The 15,934-nt window shown below is 36.7% G+C and overlaps 1 protein-coding gene across 4 annotated transcripts in view; it reads right to left on the bottom strand.

Annotated features, from left to right (window-relative positions):
* Positions 1–15,934, bottom strand: part of KCNH8 (potassium voltage-gated channel subfamily H member 8) — a 396,050-nt gene that overhangs the window by 270,724 nt on the left and 109,392 nt on the right. For all 4 annotated transcript variants that reach the window (XM_073023635.1, XM_073023634.1, XM_008009256.3 and 1 more), the window contains one exon: positions 11,640–11,873. In XM_073023635.1, the coding sequence (XP_072879736.1) occupies positions 11,640–11,873 (234 nt within the window). The remainder of the gene's footprint in view (positions 1–11,639; positions 11,874–15,934) is intronic.

Raw genomic sequence — 15,934 nt, 5'->3', positions numbered from 1 at the left:
CTCATTGAAGATGGATAGATATTCACGGCTTTCTGATAAGGTAAGGGAAAACTAGAAACCAGACCACAGGCCAGGGTTCAGAGTTAGCCAAGGGCCAAGCATTAGATTCCAGGCTCCTTAATGTGAGGTTCTGAGGATCTAGCACTCTGGGAAATAGGAGTAGGCAGGTTCTTCTGGTGGGAAGAATGTTAGGGGTGGAAAGAATATTCATTAAATGGCTATGATGTAGAAGGCCACCCTCATGGGCATGCGGTCTGTGCAGTCACATAGACCCCCGCTTAGAAGGGCCCCATGCTTTCATTTAACGCTCTGCTGGTGCTGTCTTGAAATTTTTAGCAAGTTTTTAACAAAGGCATCTGCACTTTCATTTTGCAATGGCCCCTGCACATTATGTGGTTGTTCCTCACACATTATGTGTGATGAAAGGTGGTTATCTCATTTGGCCCTTCATAAGACATCTATGAGGATGATACCGGATCTCTATTTTAGAGAAGATCAAGCTGAGGCTCAAACAAGCAAAGTCACTGAACTAGAATACATACTTACTGAATGGTAGAAAGCCGAGATTCTACTCTAAAACCTTCTGATTCTAGCTATTATTGAGCTAGTCCTTCCTTGATAGTTTGTCAGTCACTCACCCCAAGGGTTATGTATAGTGCCTGGCATGCCTACCATCCACCGCCATAGACTACGGGCTTCCTAGGTAGAAAGCTTAGGTTTGCCAGGTGCATGAGTATAACTTAGTATTTCAGAGTACAAGGGGTCAGGAGTCAGAATTGCCAGGACTTGGATCCCAGCCCTCCCACTTAACTTATCTGTGAATCAAAATCTTTAACTGTGCAATACGATAGTAATAGGATATACCTCAAAGGGTTGAGGAGAGGATTAAATTGAAGCAACAACACAGGCAAAGAGCAGAGCACAGAACTTGGCCCACAGTGAACGCTCAGTAAATGTTAGCTGTTTCTATTTTATGAAGTTGTCTGTGCTAAGTCAGGAAGGTGCTGAGGCTGACTTTGAAGAAGTGAAAGTATGGAGGAATCTAGTTAGGCAGTATCGCTGAACACTAAATCTAAGCAGAACAAGCTAAGCTAAGCAGTTTCTGATGAATGCACTGCGACCTGATCTCTACGTTTGTCTCACTTTCTTCTCATCATTCTGGCTGCAGAGTGTGGGTCAGTGAAGAGCACTTCAAAAACTGGACTTACTTAAAACCCCTGCTCATTGATTAAACAATGCAACTTTAGTCATGACCATAGAAAAAGAACAGGCTCTCTCAGAGAAGCTCTCTCAGATAAATGAAAAGAAGAAAAGAAAGACAGCCTACATTTACAAATACAAAGCTGATGTGCAAACAGAAAGATAAACTGCAAGGCAGACTCTCATACAGGCTGCATGTGCTACCTTCAGTGCACATACTTTCTGAACCCTTTGCCTTCCTGCTACCATGACTTTGAAGTTGTCTTCCATAAATGCATTTGTGAGATTCACCTCTTGAATGCAAAAGGCGTAAGAGGCAAATATACAATATTAATCTCCTATCAAGACTGAAAAGATATATTGGAGAATCTTTAAAAAATCTTTTGCCAAAACATAAAGAACAATGCATGCTTTCTATTTGAGGGCATGCAAAGTCTCAGTAAGGCTTCAGATGAATCCAGCTGGAGAAAGCAACTGAGAATAGTCACAATAATATGACCCAATGTTTTCAAATACACTTAGTTGAAGGAAGCATGGTAACTGTTTAGTGGCCCCATAGACTTTACGAAAACTGCAAATTTTACAAGCGTCAGAACCAAATGCTCTCTTGCCTGTTGCTACACACACACTCATCCCCAAATGTGTTTCTAAGAAACTAGATATTAAAGTTGTACAACACAACTGCACATTCTTTGACACTCTTCTTATCAAGAGGTGGAATTTTGGTCTCCTTTCCGTGAATCTGAGTGGACTTATGTCTGCTCCACTCAATATGGTATGGCAGAAGTTATGCTATGTAACTTCTTAGATGAGATCACAAAAAGTCTTGCAGCTTCTGCCAGGTTCATGAAACACTAGACTACCAGACTAGTGACTACCCAAACCCACCATGCGGAAGAGGACATGGGGAGGCACTTTGGTTCATAGTCTCAACTGATCTCAGCCTTTCAAGATGCCATACATGAATGAAGCCATCTTATACCTTCCAAACAGATGCATTTCCCCACTGAACACCACCAAATTCCAACCTCTGCTAACTCCACATGGAAGGAGAATTAGCCACCCATGGCCAACTTAAATTCCTGACCCACAAAATTGTAGGATATAGTTATTGTTAAGTTGCTAGGTCCTAATGTAGTTTGTCATAACTGGAACACTAGACAAACTATTTTGAGTTTCCTTGACTCTACAACCCAGCGAGTAAAAATATGGTCATATATATTACACAGGAAAAATATTACAAGGTCTCACATTCAGGAAACCAAGTCTCCTTGGGGCTCTTCACAAATACTTCTAACACTCAGAGGAAATGTCCTTATAATCCAGTCCTTTTGGCTTCCAAAGAAGTAAGAATCTAAGTTTTATACTGTCCTCCAGGCTCACTTGGATGCATTCAGTTGCTGCCAAGGCTACCATTTATATAAGCCTAATGCCCACGGTGCTAATGACTTTAAGATTCTCAACAGCCTGAGGAGAACTTTATAAAAAAATATTGCACTTGTGCTGTTGTATTGCCTTTCTCTCGTCTTAGACTCTGGTTTGAATCAATGGGAGGGCTAGGTGAGAAGATAATTTTTTTTTGCTCAGAATGATCTTTCCTTTCTCCCCAGGTCTCACTCAATCTTAGAATAAACTATCTTTTTATTTTGTGTGATCTCAAGCCTGGTTTCTCTAGCTCTTGATAAAATTAATTCTTGGTTCTTTAGACGTGGTGAAATTCTAAAGCAACTACAAGTGTTGTCCATGCTGGGAACTCTGGTATTCACAAAAACATTCATTTGGATACAACACATTCTGTTTAAAAGTACATTCTTGCTGTTGTTCATTTATTAAATGGGTGGGCATGACATCTTTTGCTCTGAAATTTATAGTTACCTGAAAACATTCCATACTCTATGCTATGAACCCACTACTTAACAGCCAAATGGGGAAGTCACATGTGCTTCAAATTTAAAATTGTTATTTTGGCAATACTCTGAAATTTTACAACCCAAATCATTGTCTCTTTTCCTATTTTGAGTTCCAATTCTGAAATAACTAGATGACATAATCAAATATTCTAAAAATCTTCCAGTCATATTGAATAACTAAGTGTAAAAGAACTCATTAAGAATATCTTCTTAGTGTTAGAAGCAAAATAATGGATGAGAAATATATCTACACTGAAAGCTATACAACACTGATGAAAGACACTGAAGAGGAGACAAATAATGGAAAGATAGTCCATGCTCATGGATTGGAAGAATTAATATTGTTAAAATGTCCACACTACCCAACACAATATATAGATTCAATGCAATTCCTATTAAAATCTCAATGACAATTCACAGACAGAAAATAATCCTAAAATTCATATGGAACCACCAAAGACCCAAAATAGTCAAAATAATTCTGATTAAAGAAAAAAAAAGGTTGCAAGCATCTGACTTCCTGATTTAAAATTATATTATAAAGCTATAGTAATAAAAAAGTAATAGTGCAGGCCTTAAAAACAGACAAAGAACAGGGAGACAGAATAAAAGTCCAGATATAAATGCAAACATATACAGTGAACCTAATTTTGACAAGGACGTCAAAAAGACACAACAGGAATAGGAAATCTCTTCAATAAATGGTACTGGGAAAAAAAAATCTGGACTTCCACATTCCAAAGAATACAATTGGATCCATATCATATACTATACACAAAATTCAACTCAAAATCAATAAAAAAAACTAAATATAAGACCTGAAACCATAAAACACTTAGAAGAAAACATGGAGGAGGAAAAGCTCCTCTCCAAGACATTGGTCTTGGCAATGATTTCTTGAATCTCACACCAAAAGATCAGTCTACAAAAGCAAAAATTAAATAAACAGGACTACGTCAAACTAAAAACCTTCTGCATAGCAAGGGAAACAGTCAACAAAATGAAAAGGTAACCTACAAATTGAGAAAAAAAGAATTGCAAACCATATATCGGATAAGAGGTCAATATCCAAGACTGATAAAGAACATGTACAACTCAATGTCAAGAAAACATATAACACAAATAAAAAATAAGCAAAGGACTTGAATAAATACTTCTCCAAAGGTGACATAAAAATGACCAATAGATATATAAAATGGTGTTCCACATCATTAATCATCAGGGAAATGCAAATTAAAAACACTATGCAATATCATCTCACACCATTAGGACAGTTACTATCAAAAAGACAGGATAACAAGTGTTGACAGGGGTATAGAGAAAAGGGAACCCTTGCAAACTGTTGGCAAGAATGTAGATTGGTGAAGCCATTATGAAAAACAGTATGGGGGTTCCTAAATAAATTAAAAATAGAATTGCCATATGACCCAGAAATATATATATATACACACACACACACATATAAATATTATTCAGCCTTAAAAAAGGAGGACATCCTGCCATTTGTCACAACACAGATGTGACTTGGAGAATATGATACTAAGAGAAATAAGCCAGACACAGAAAGAAAACTTGCATTATCTCACTTATATATGGAATCATAAGGTGAAAAACAGATCAAACACATAAAGATAAAGAATAAAACAGTGGTTACCATTGGGGTGGGGAGAAGAATTTGGGGGGATGCAGTTCTAACGATAGAAAACAGCAAATATGCAACATGAACAAGTTGAAAGATCTAATGTACAACAAGAAGACTATAGTTAATAATAGTGTGTTGTACTTGGGATTTTTGCTAAATGAGTAGATTATAGCTGCTCTTGCCACAGGGGTGGAAGTGGATAACTATGTGAGATAATGGATATGTTAATCTGTTCCACCCAGTAACCATTTTACTATATATACACATATCCTATAGTGTCATATATATATATAAAATATACACAATAATTGTTTTAAGTAAGTAATGTTTCTTACTGTAATTGTCTGTCATTAATAGTTCATTGTAAAAGAGGGAGGTCATGAAGAAATTTGCTTCCTTTTCACTTTTATCACGATCTGAAATCGTAAGACTGACTATGAATATACCTGATTCAGACAGCTTATGTGTACACTTGTGTGAACACAGCGTGTTGCCCAAAGAGCAGTATGAATACTTCTGGTGGTACACAAGATTATTTTAAGTGGAAAACATAAATATCTTACATTCAAATATGTACATATTAGTTACAATGTGTATTTGAAGCTAAAATATGCAGCTAGCATATAAAACTTACCTTTAGACATGTTGATGGATAAAATACCACCAGATCACCAGATGTTTCCCCATTTATTTCCCTTGCTCGCTCCCCTTTTCTCCTCTTTATCTGTCACGATTCCTCCTTCTTTTCCTCTACCCATCCCAATGCTAAAGAAGCCTCTTCAGCCCTCCCTATTTCCATACACCAGTTTTTGTTTATTCAGCAGCTTAGTTCAGCTTGAAATCTGCTTGTAAACAGAGGTTCCCTCTTTGGAAATATTCCCCCTTTAAAAAAAGGCAGTTAATTATAAAATAATTGGTTTTGTTTTAACAAGTGTGTGTGTGTTTGCGTGTGCATGTGTAAACACACATACATATAGGCATATATATACATACTATATATATGTATATGTATCCATATATCCATATTGCAAACAATTGAAAGCCTAACATGTTAAAAAGAATGGGCTTTTTGAGGCATTTTACTATGTCCTCAGATAATTAAATTTTAAAATGTAAAAATAAATAAATTGAAGCGCATCAATTTGTAAATAAGTCAATCTGTAAATAAAATAAGGAACAATGAATGGGGCAACAAATTGGGACCTGTTCATGACATAACATTTAGACCTGTGTTTAAGTCATTTTCTACATCATAGTTTCCTCATTTGTAAATGGGAAATAACACATATTTATTTGAAGGGTTACTGGGAAAATTAAATAAAATAACATACATGCTGGTTGGCATAATAAAATTGATTAGGTCTATTATTACTTGGATTTCCAGTATACTTTTTACTTTTCTGATTTTAAAAAGCTTAAAACCAATGTTTTCATTTAATATTTATTTATGTTTGCGTTCTATTTGAAATTAGTGATCCTGGTTTTGCATTCAGGGTAGTGGCTTAGTTTTCTTTTGCTTACAATTTATTTAAGTAAAATAAAACAGTGAACCAGAATAAAGACAAACATCAAATAAGCAATAGCTCAGGAAGTATACACACAGAAATGGCAAACCTTGATGGTGACGTGAGAATGAAAGCGTTTGTGAGTAAAGAGTTATCCACAACCTTATCAAAACCCAAGATTCTCTTTTAAATAGCTATATTTCCCTTTTTACTATCTAGAAATAAAAATCATCATAATAAAACTTGCCTACCTACACACATTATTTTCAGATATATATATATATACACACACACACATACACAGAGAGAGAGAGAGAGAGAGAGAGAGAGAGAGAGAAACAGAAAATAAAAATGAAGTCATTTACTCTGATAATATATAGCTCAACAAGAAATGCTCAGGTATGACCAACTAGAGCAGAAGATATAATAAAACAGTTGCATAATTGGACCAGTATATAGAATCACTGCAAATGCTATGCCTCTGAGTGCAGAACACCTGAATATGTGCTCCATCAGACCAACAAGTGTTGTGAGCCACTAATAAGATTTTCTTACATGGGGAAATTCTGAACGTGATAAAGTTCAGTCTTCACTCACTTACACTACAGTTTTATTCTTGAAAATTCAGTGGGAAATAAATCCTTTCAAAAAGTACTCTGTATGTGAAGTTCAGGATTCAGGTAATTAGAAACCAGTGTTTCACCTCCTGGAAAGTCTGACTGGGCATTAGACAGTTACGCAAGAAACTGGACAATTCTTCAATTGCAAGATCATTCCACACATTACAGTATATTTAGCAACTCAATCTTGCCCAATAAATGACAAAAGCATTCTCCTAATTACTGAGTCAAAAACCTGCAGAGATTTGCAGACTTCCCCTGGGAGATGGCAGCATCTCCACCTCCACAGAGAATCAGTGGCTTAAGAGCAAGGACCTTGAAGTCAAGCAAGAATGTTTATGCATTTGGGTTTTTTTATTTACTAGTTTGTAATCTTGGGCAAATGACTTAATTCCTAATCTATTCAATATAAATGTAACTAGACGTTTTAGGTTGAATTTTGTCTTCCCCAAAAGATATGTTGCAGTCTAATCCCCAGTACCTCAAAATGGGACCTTTTTGATGATAGGGTCTTTACAGAGGTAAGTTAAAAGGAGGTCACTAGAGTAGGACCAAATCCAATGTGACTGATGTCCTCATTTAAAAGGGAAAATGTAGACACAGACCATCACATAGGGAGACCTGTATGTAAAGGTGAAGGCAGAGATCTGGGTGACACTCTACAGGCCGAGGATCACGAAAGGTTTCCAGCAAACCACCAGCAGTGAAGTGAGAGGCATGGGACAGATTCTTCCTCATATCCCTCAGAAGAAACCAACCCAGCTAACATCTAGATGAGCTACTAGTTTCCAGAACTATGAGATAACAGATTTCTGTTGTTTAAGTCACTCAGTTTGTGGTACTTTATAATGGTAATCCTAACAAACTAATACACCACAATAATATTTTTTGCAAAATTGGCAATATTATCCTAAGAACAACCTTAAATCTTTGTTCTCTACGTTTTTCTTTCCAGGAAACTGATGATATTGGACCTACTAATATGCAAATAGGTTGTAAAAAAATAAGCTTTCTGTAGAGAGGATAGATATGTTAAGATAAACATATAAAAGCTAAGGCTGGTAGGTCCAATCATGACAGTCTTTCATGCTATTAGAGAAGACACAACTCGTTGATATTAAAGTTCTGCCAACAAGCTAGAGTGAGGAGGAAAACAAATAGGACATGACATCTCAGCGTGTCCATTCTCAGCTTGAAGGATAACAAGAAAGAACAAGGAAAACCAGAGATGATCTCCCACTATGTGGTTTTACAGCTCTGAAGCACGGAGAAATTGTGTTGGATAGCTTTTCCCTATCACTTTTTCTGTAAGGTCAGGAGAGCAATCATAGCATTAAGGAACAAATAGGCAGCACAGCACAATCACAGAATGTCAAAATGTATCTGGGTAGGATAAGATAAGCATCTGCTTTCTAAAGCATATTAAAAGAAAATGATCCTTGAAAAAAGGAAGGAGGACACTTTAAGTCATAAGCATATTTTTTAAAACCAGAAATCCAGACATATTTTAAAGTACCCATAGGCTAATAATCAATTTCAATTCCCTTCAGCAAGTATTTGCTAAGAAACTACCATCTGAACAACGCTGAAACCCCAGGCTCCAGGCACTGGGGATGTAGACGTGTGCCTTCAAAAGTTCACAACTGCATTTACAGACAGAAATTTATATAAATAGTTATAATGCAGTATGATTAGCCTAGGGTAGATGGCAATTTTCAGTCTAGTAACTGGATCAATTAGTTTTCTTAGAATGTCAGACAATTCCCCATAGTGACTAGCTTAAAGGGAATTGGTGCCTTTAATGATTTCTACTCAAGTGTGTCTAAGGTTGCAGAGACATCTTATTAAAAAACTGGGCTCAAGAAATTCTTGCTCCCACCCTGTACGCCATACTTTCTACCTATCTAGCCTATAAGTCTCCATTGTTTGGTCCTGACACCTAGATTTGGATATTGTGAAGTGGCTTAAAAAGGAAAATACTCGTACGGATTTGGAGTGACCTACACAAGACGCCTATCTTAAGAAGGACAAGTCTGCAGTCAGTGGATATTTCAGACAAAGGAAATCCTTTCCTCTTTGTTCCACCGGATGGCAGCTTTATCACTCCCTGCCAGTCTGCATTCTCAGCAACATCCTCCATTTTCTTTTATCTCAGGCCTCCTTTCAATGATTATGGTATAATTACATAGAGCTGGAATCCTTTTGTTTTATCATATTTGCTATGTAGGCCTTATGTATTGACACTGGGAAGGACACAATGGTCTGAACTGTGTTACCAATGCCAACGAATTGAGGTATCCTGTCTCAAAGAGATACTCTCCAATACTTCATAACTACTGTATATCCAAAATTCACATCATCAGGGAATATCCTCCAAGGAAAAATAACTTACAAAAGGGGATGAAATGTCCATATGCAGGCTCTTCTTGACATTGATCTCAATACCTCAAAGTAATGAGAGTAAGATATAGAAGCCAGGGATGGTGCTAAGCATCTACACTGTACAGGACAGCCTTCTACCACAAGAATTACTGGCCCAAAATATCAACAGTGGCAAGTCTGAGAAACCCTGAGCTAGAGTATAATTTAAATATTGTTACACAAAGACCCCAAAATAAGTGACTCAAACAAGATAGAAATGCAACAAAACAAGATAGAAATTTTGTTGTCTGGAGCGGAAAGTGGATCTGTAAACATACCCAGGTTCCTTCTGTCTTGTTGCTCTGCATTTCATTATGTTATTGTCCTTGTCAAATGGTTGAAACTGGCTTTCCAGCCTTGTCTTAACTTTTTATTTTGAAGGGAAGGAGTACACATTATTGTAATATTGTTATAATGAATAAAAGGTGGAACTATCTTTTTTTTTTAGAGCCAGTAAATAAACTTCAGCAACATCTTAGCCATTATTGTTTCTATTTCAAATATGCAATTCCTTTTCTTCTTTTAATTTAAGTTTATTTCATTTTAAGTTCCAGGATACATGTGCAGGATGTGCAGGTTTGTAACATAGGTAAACGTGTGCCATGGTGGTTTGCTGCACCTATCAGTGAAGCATTCCTCTTGAAAACCAGCACAAGACAAGGATGCCCTCTCTTACCACTCCCATTCAACATAATATTGGAAGTTCTGGCCAGGGCAATCAGGCAAGAGAAAGAAATACAGGGTATTCAAATAGGAAAAAAGGACGTCAACCTGCCTCTGTTTGCACATGACATGATCCTATATCTAGAAAACTCCATTGTCTCAGCCCAAAAGTTTCTTAAGCTGTCCTAACTTTTTAACATATGCATATTAGTTTGCTTGGGCTGCCATAAGAAAATAACATGGACTAGGTAGCTTAAACAATAGAAATTTATTTTATCGCAGCTCTGGAAGCTTGATGTCCAAGATCACAGGGCTGACAGGTTTGGTTTCTCCTGAGGCCTCTCTTCTTGGCTTGCAGACAGCTGCCTTCCTGCTGCATTTTCATGTGGTCTTTCTTTTGTGTGTGCACACCCTCAGTGCCTCTTCTGCTTCCTATGAGGACTCTAGTCATATTGGATTAGGTCCCCACCCGTAGGGCCTCATTTAACACTAATTATCTTTTTAAAGGCCCTATCTCCAAATACAATCATTTGGGGGTTATGACTTCAATATATGTACTTTCTAGGGCACAGTTCTGTCCACACCATGGGAAAGGGAAAGGAGATAAATTAGAGAACAAACAATTTCCCTTTCAGATATTTTACCCAGAGATTGCACAAAATATTCCTTCTCATATATCTTGGCCTAAACTTAGTCACAAGCGCAACCTAATTACAAATAAGACTGGGAAATATTTTTTCTAGTTTGGTAGCCATGCGCTAGCTAAAGTTCAGAGGATTATGTTACTACAAGGGAAAAGGAAAGCTATTAAAGAAAAAATGAGAATTTTGGATACTGATAAAATATTAGTTTGTTCTAATTTTTGATCTAGCATTTCTCCCATTTCTCTCTCTTTAATTTACCTAAAGTACCAGGGCCCATTTGCTAATGATATGTATTTCTACATAGAACCCAAGAACTGCGGACACCTTACACACCCCTAGATCCTCTTTCATTTAAAAGAGAGTCACAAAACTGCAGCCACAAGAAAATACCTAGTATTTCCCAGGGGCAGTTTGGAGCCCAGGAAAATTTACTATAACATCAGATGCTATGTGTCTCCTGTTTTGTGTTTAGAATTTAAGAGAATAGTGAGAAAGACTCTGTGTCTAGGTAACTGGAAAAGAAAATGTATATGCCAATTATTTTTTTTAACTGACTTCCTTTTTTGCAGGGAACACGCGGATCTCTGTGTTTAATGACTGGAATTGAGATGTAGCTCTTTAAGGCATAAAATTTGGGAAAAACTCCTGGATAAAAGTTGTTAATACCCAAATAACTATTATACATAACATATATTTTAAGAATTACCAAAATATAATAGTAACATACTTTATTTTAACATATATTAACTGAGTTAACTCATATATTATATGAGTTAATATATGTTAACTCAGTTAATATATGTTAACTATTCGTTGACATTGAATAGTTATAATTCTAATTCAAAATTTCTAGGCAGTTTATGCTACTAATGGTAAAAACAAGGCTATCGTCCAAGTCATTTGTGAAACTTCTATAACAGGCTGCATGTATATGAAATGCCATTAAGCCTTAATGGAGTTGTGGAGCAATTACTAGGTTGAAAGAAGACAGCCTTTCACTACTCTCCAGTGAGCACCAAAGAAAGCCAACTCACCATTTTTCTTGTAGAACATAATTTCTCCTTTGAATTCTGTTTTCTCCTCCAGTGACTTTTCTATTTGAAGCATCAGTTGCTCATTGGTTTCAACCCCAAATAAGAACTTGCAGCTACAACTCTTCTGCATGACTTCAGTTCGGGCAAATCCAGCAAGCTCGCAGAAGCCATCGGAACAGTAGACTATAGGGAAACCCTTAGCCACCTGGGCATTGGCGAGGATGAAGTTGCTATCTATAGAAAAACAAGGAGAAGATACTCAGCAACTAGATAAGTATGAGAATTTATACACAACTCCTGTATAAATTACCAGCATATGTGTTTAGCTAACTGCCAAAAGGCACGTTCTGATGTGCAGCAGTGGAAAAGAGACACTCCAAAACATAAAATGGACTTGACCAGCAGAAGCATGCTTTAAGTTCTGACTTAGGCTTGCATTTTGAAACACACTGTGGAAGAAACATAGGTGTTCACTGGTCTGCTTTGTGGCACCTACCATCTAGTTGGCAGTAAGGGATGATGCTTTTGATCATGGCTTCTGGCTTCATATACTGAATCTGCCATGTAAGGTATAGGTGAACTTGAAAAAGTTACTCAAGAACTCTAAACCTCAATTTCCTTAGATCTGCTTTCCCCAAAAGCAAATCCTGAGACTAAGATTTGAGCATAATTAGTTTATTTGGGAGGTGATTCCAGGAAGAAAGCAAGTAGTAAATTGAGATAGGGAAGAGATGAAAGAAAATAAAGAGTAAGTTAAAAAGGGGTTCACTGCTGTAGGCAAAATATATGAGTCCTGAAATAATTGTGAGGAGTACAACTAAAGGTTGTCACACAAAGGGAAGAGAAAGCAGAAGTATTTACCCACTAATGTCCACACATAATTGGTTAAAGTTCACTCCTGGGATGTCAATATGTTGGCACTTCTGACCTACTCACTTGAGCTAAGTGCACTCTCCAGAGATCACTCTGGCAGAAAGATGCCAGAAAACAGTGACATATAAGGAAATGGTCTGGATACGATCTCCAAGTGAGTCAAGGTGACATTGGCAGGGCAATGACCGGTATGCTACAATAATAATAATGTTATTTACTTCATAGGTGAGTTGTAGGAATTAATGAGATCATGCATATTATGTGCTTAGTGAAGTGTCTGGCACAAACAACTACTTAATAAAAAATTATTGTTAAGAGTGCTATTCAGGCTAGACGTGGTGGCTCACACCTGTAATTCCAGCACTTTGGGAGGCCAAGGTAGGTGGATCACGAGGTCAGGAGTTCAAAACCAGCCTGGCCAACATGGTGAAACCCCATCTCTACTAAAAATACAAAAATTAGCCGAGCATGGTCGTGGGCCCCTGTAATCCCAGATACTCAGGAGGCTGAGACAGGAGAATCGCTTGAAACTGGAAGGTGAAGGTTGCAGTGAGTCAACATTGTGCCACTGCACTCCAACCTGGGCAACAAGAGTGAAACTCCATCTCAAAAAGAAAAAAAAAAAAAAATTAACACAAAAGACTTAGAGGACAATCAAAATAGTAAACTATTAAGTAATCAGTAAGAGTAAACTATTATTAAGTGCTTAGAAATAACTCCTAGGGGAGAGACAGTCAATATTCAGAGAAGGTTTCCATGGGATAAATTTTTTGAGATTTAATTTGAATATAATGTCAACAGGGAGAAAAGATGCATATTGGAGATGGGGTTTAAGATAAGGCATTCATAAAATGTGTTGTTGGGTGACTTTTAGGTTCACTATGAATGAATTAGATACTATTATCAAATTAATCATTCATACATGAAACAAATGTTGGACACTGGTATACCAACAGTGTTAGAGACTGAGATTTTAAAGATAAAGATAAAAATGGAAAAACTACAGTATAAGCTGTTAATTTGTTAAAAAGCAAGATTCAGTATAGTATGTTATTATATGAGCGATTTATCTGAAATAAATATATATATATGCATATGTGTATGCATACCAAACATGAAATGTTTTTGTATACCTAAAAATAAATGAAATCTGGTAATTGTGTTGTCTCTAGAGAGAGTAACTATAGGCAGAGGTAGGAAAACACTTATTTTTCCCATACACCCTACTGTACCTTTTGAATTTCATCCCACATGCTTTATATATTGCCTATTCACAAAACAGTAAGTTTAAACGAGGTTTGCAGCGGACAATCTTTCCTGCCATGCGAAAGAAGGTACTCCAGCTACTTCTTGATGGCCAGCAGGAGAAGCACTGAAAATCTTTTCCATTTGTTTTTCCATTTCTTTTTAAGCTTTTGTTGTTTGTTTCCAAACATAGTCCACCATCGGCTGGCAAAACCAAATCCACTCTACTCAGCTTTGCTCCAATCAGCGCCTAACCCCAGAGTACCAACTGTAGTGTAAGCATCAGCATCCCGCCTCCAACCAGCTGGCTTTTCTGCCTTCCCAGCCACTCTCTCCCTCTGAAAGCATGAGCTAGAGACACACACTGAGAAACTCCCATTATACATTGTTTTGAAGCCACAGGAGTGCATTACATTACCCTAGACTCATAATTAATTCTTTCACACGTTGCTGAATCACTTATTGACTATACATTGTATGTTGGACTTTGTTTCAGATGTGGATGTAAAAAGTTCATTAGATGTGGTCCCAGTCCTTAACAATCACATAGTCATAAACCTGTGGGAGTCTCCAGAGGGGGGTACCCTCCTACTGGGGGTTGTAGTCTCAGTCTCATCAACTCGGCACAGCTTTGGGTCACTTTAACAATAGTGTGTGTCTCTCCTCAACGCCATTTTGGAATTTTGGCTGGAAGATTACTTAGAAAATGTAAATACATAGCATTGACAAAGTACTAAACATCTTAAAAAAGCTTTTAATGCACTTTCAGAAGCCATTTTTCAGTTGACTGCTGACATGTTTATTAACTTTCTATTATACGATAATACCAGGTAACACAATTTTACCAGATGGCAAGTCCTGGGGTGAGGTGACAGGAGGTGTTTAAAGAAGAATAAGCATGATCTCTAGCTCTAAGACATTGTAATTTAATTAAAGAAATGCATGTACATAAATAACACTAAAACACATCATATAAGTACCAAATCAGTGGTACACAAATAACAGGTACTACTAGAGTTGAGAGATCAAACATCTTGGGCTTTGAAATGATTAGGTTGGAATAATACAAAAATAGATCAAGATGGCCTATCATAAGTCCTAGAATGTTAGAAGCAGATGCTTGGATGAAGTAGGTTCAGAGAATGAATAAGGAAACAAGAATTGCAGGCAGAATAAACATCGCATTTTATCCTAAAGTCTAGTTCTTAAACTATTTATATAGATACAATAGCTTTCTTTGTTAGTATTTGTCTAGCATATCTTTTCCTATATTCCTATTTTCAGGGACTTATGTTTTAGTTGCATCTTGCACATGGCATATATCAAGTTTTTTTTTTAAGTATAATAGAAAAATACATTCTTCAACCTAAGATTCATATATTTACTTTTATTATTATAATTATATTACATTGGATTTTTTACCAACTTAATTTTTGCATTCTCTTCACTATGTTTTGTCATTTTGTCTTTTCTATTTTTCTTTTTTTTGAAAGAAAGGTTGGAGTGCAGTAACACAATCACAGCTCGCTGTAGCCTCAATTGATTGATCGATCCTCCCACCTCAACCACTAGAGTAGCTGGGATTAAAGGCACACACTACCACACAGATTCTTCTCTATACAGATTATACATTAAAAATTCACACCTGGCTAATTTTTGTAGAGATGGAGTTTTGTCATGTTGCCCAGCCTGGTCTTGTATCCTGAGCTCAAGTGATTCACTCACCTTGGCCTTGCTGGTTTACAGGCATGAGACACCATACCCAGCTTGCCTTTGCCACTTTAAAAAATTAGGAAATATGGGATACCCCGTAAAGATGGTGTAATATTATTAAACAATAATAAATACATGTAGATCATGCATGCAGTGAAAACCCCTGTGTATACCATACAAATTGTATTTCCTTCCTTCCCCAAAGAAGAAGCTCATAATTTGAATTTTTGTAATAATCACTCACATTTATGTAGTTTTCACCCCTTACTTATGTATCCTCATGCAGCAGAGTGCCTATTTTTAAATATTCAGGACATATTTAATGATATTTCATTTGGTATACTTCTTAGTTACTTGCTTCATTTATTAATTTCCTTAGCATCTTTATAATTGTTTATGAATATAAGAAAAGACCAGTCCTTCAGAGCTGCAACAAACTGTTGACAAAAGATGCTGAAGGATTC

The sequence above is a fragment of the Chlorocebus sabaeus genome, chromosome 15, assembly GCF_047675955.1.
Source record: "Chlorocebus sabaeus isolate Y175 chromosome 15, mChlSab1.0.hap1, whole genome shotgun sequence".
Lineage (NCBI taxonomy): Eukaryota > Metazoa > Chordata > Mammalia > Primates > Cercopithecidae > Chlorocebus > Chlorocebus sabaeus.
This window is presented reverse-complemented; position numbering and strand designations above follow the sequence as displayed.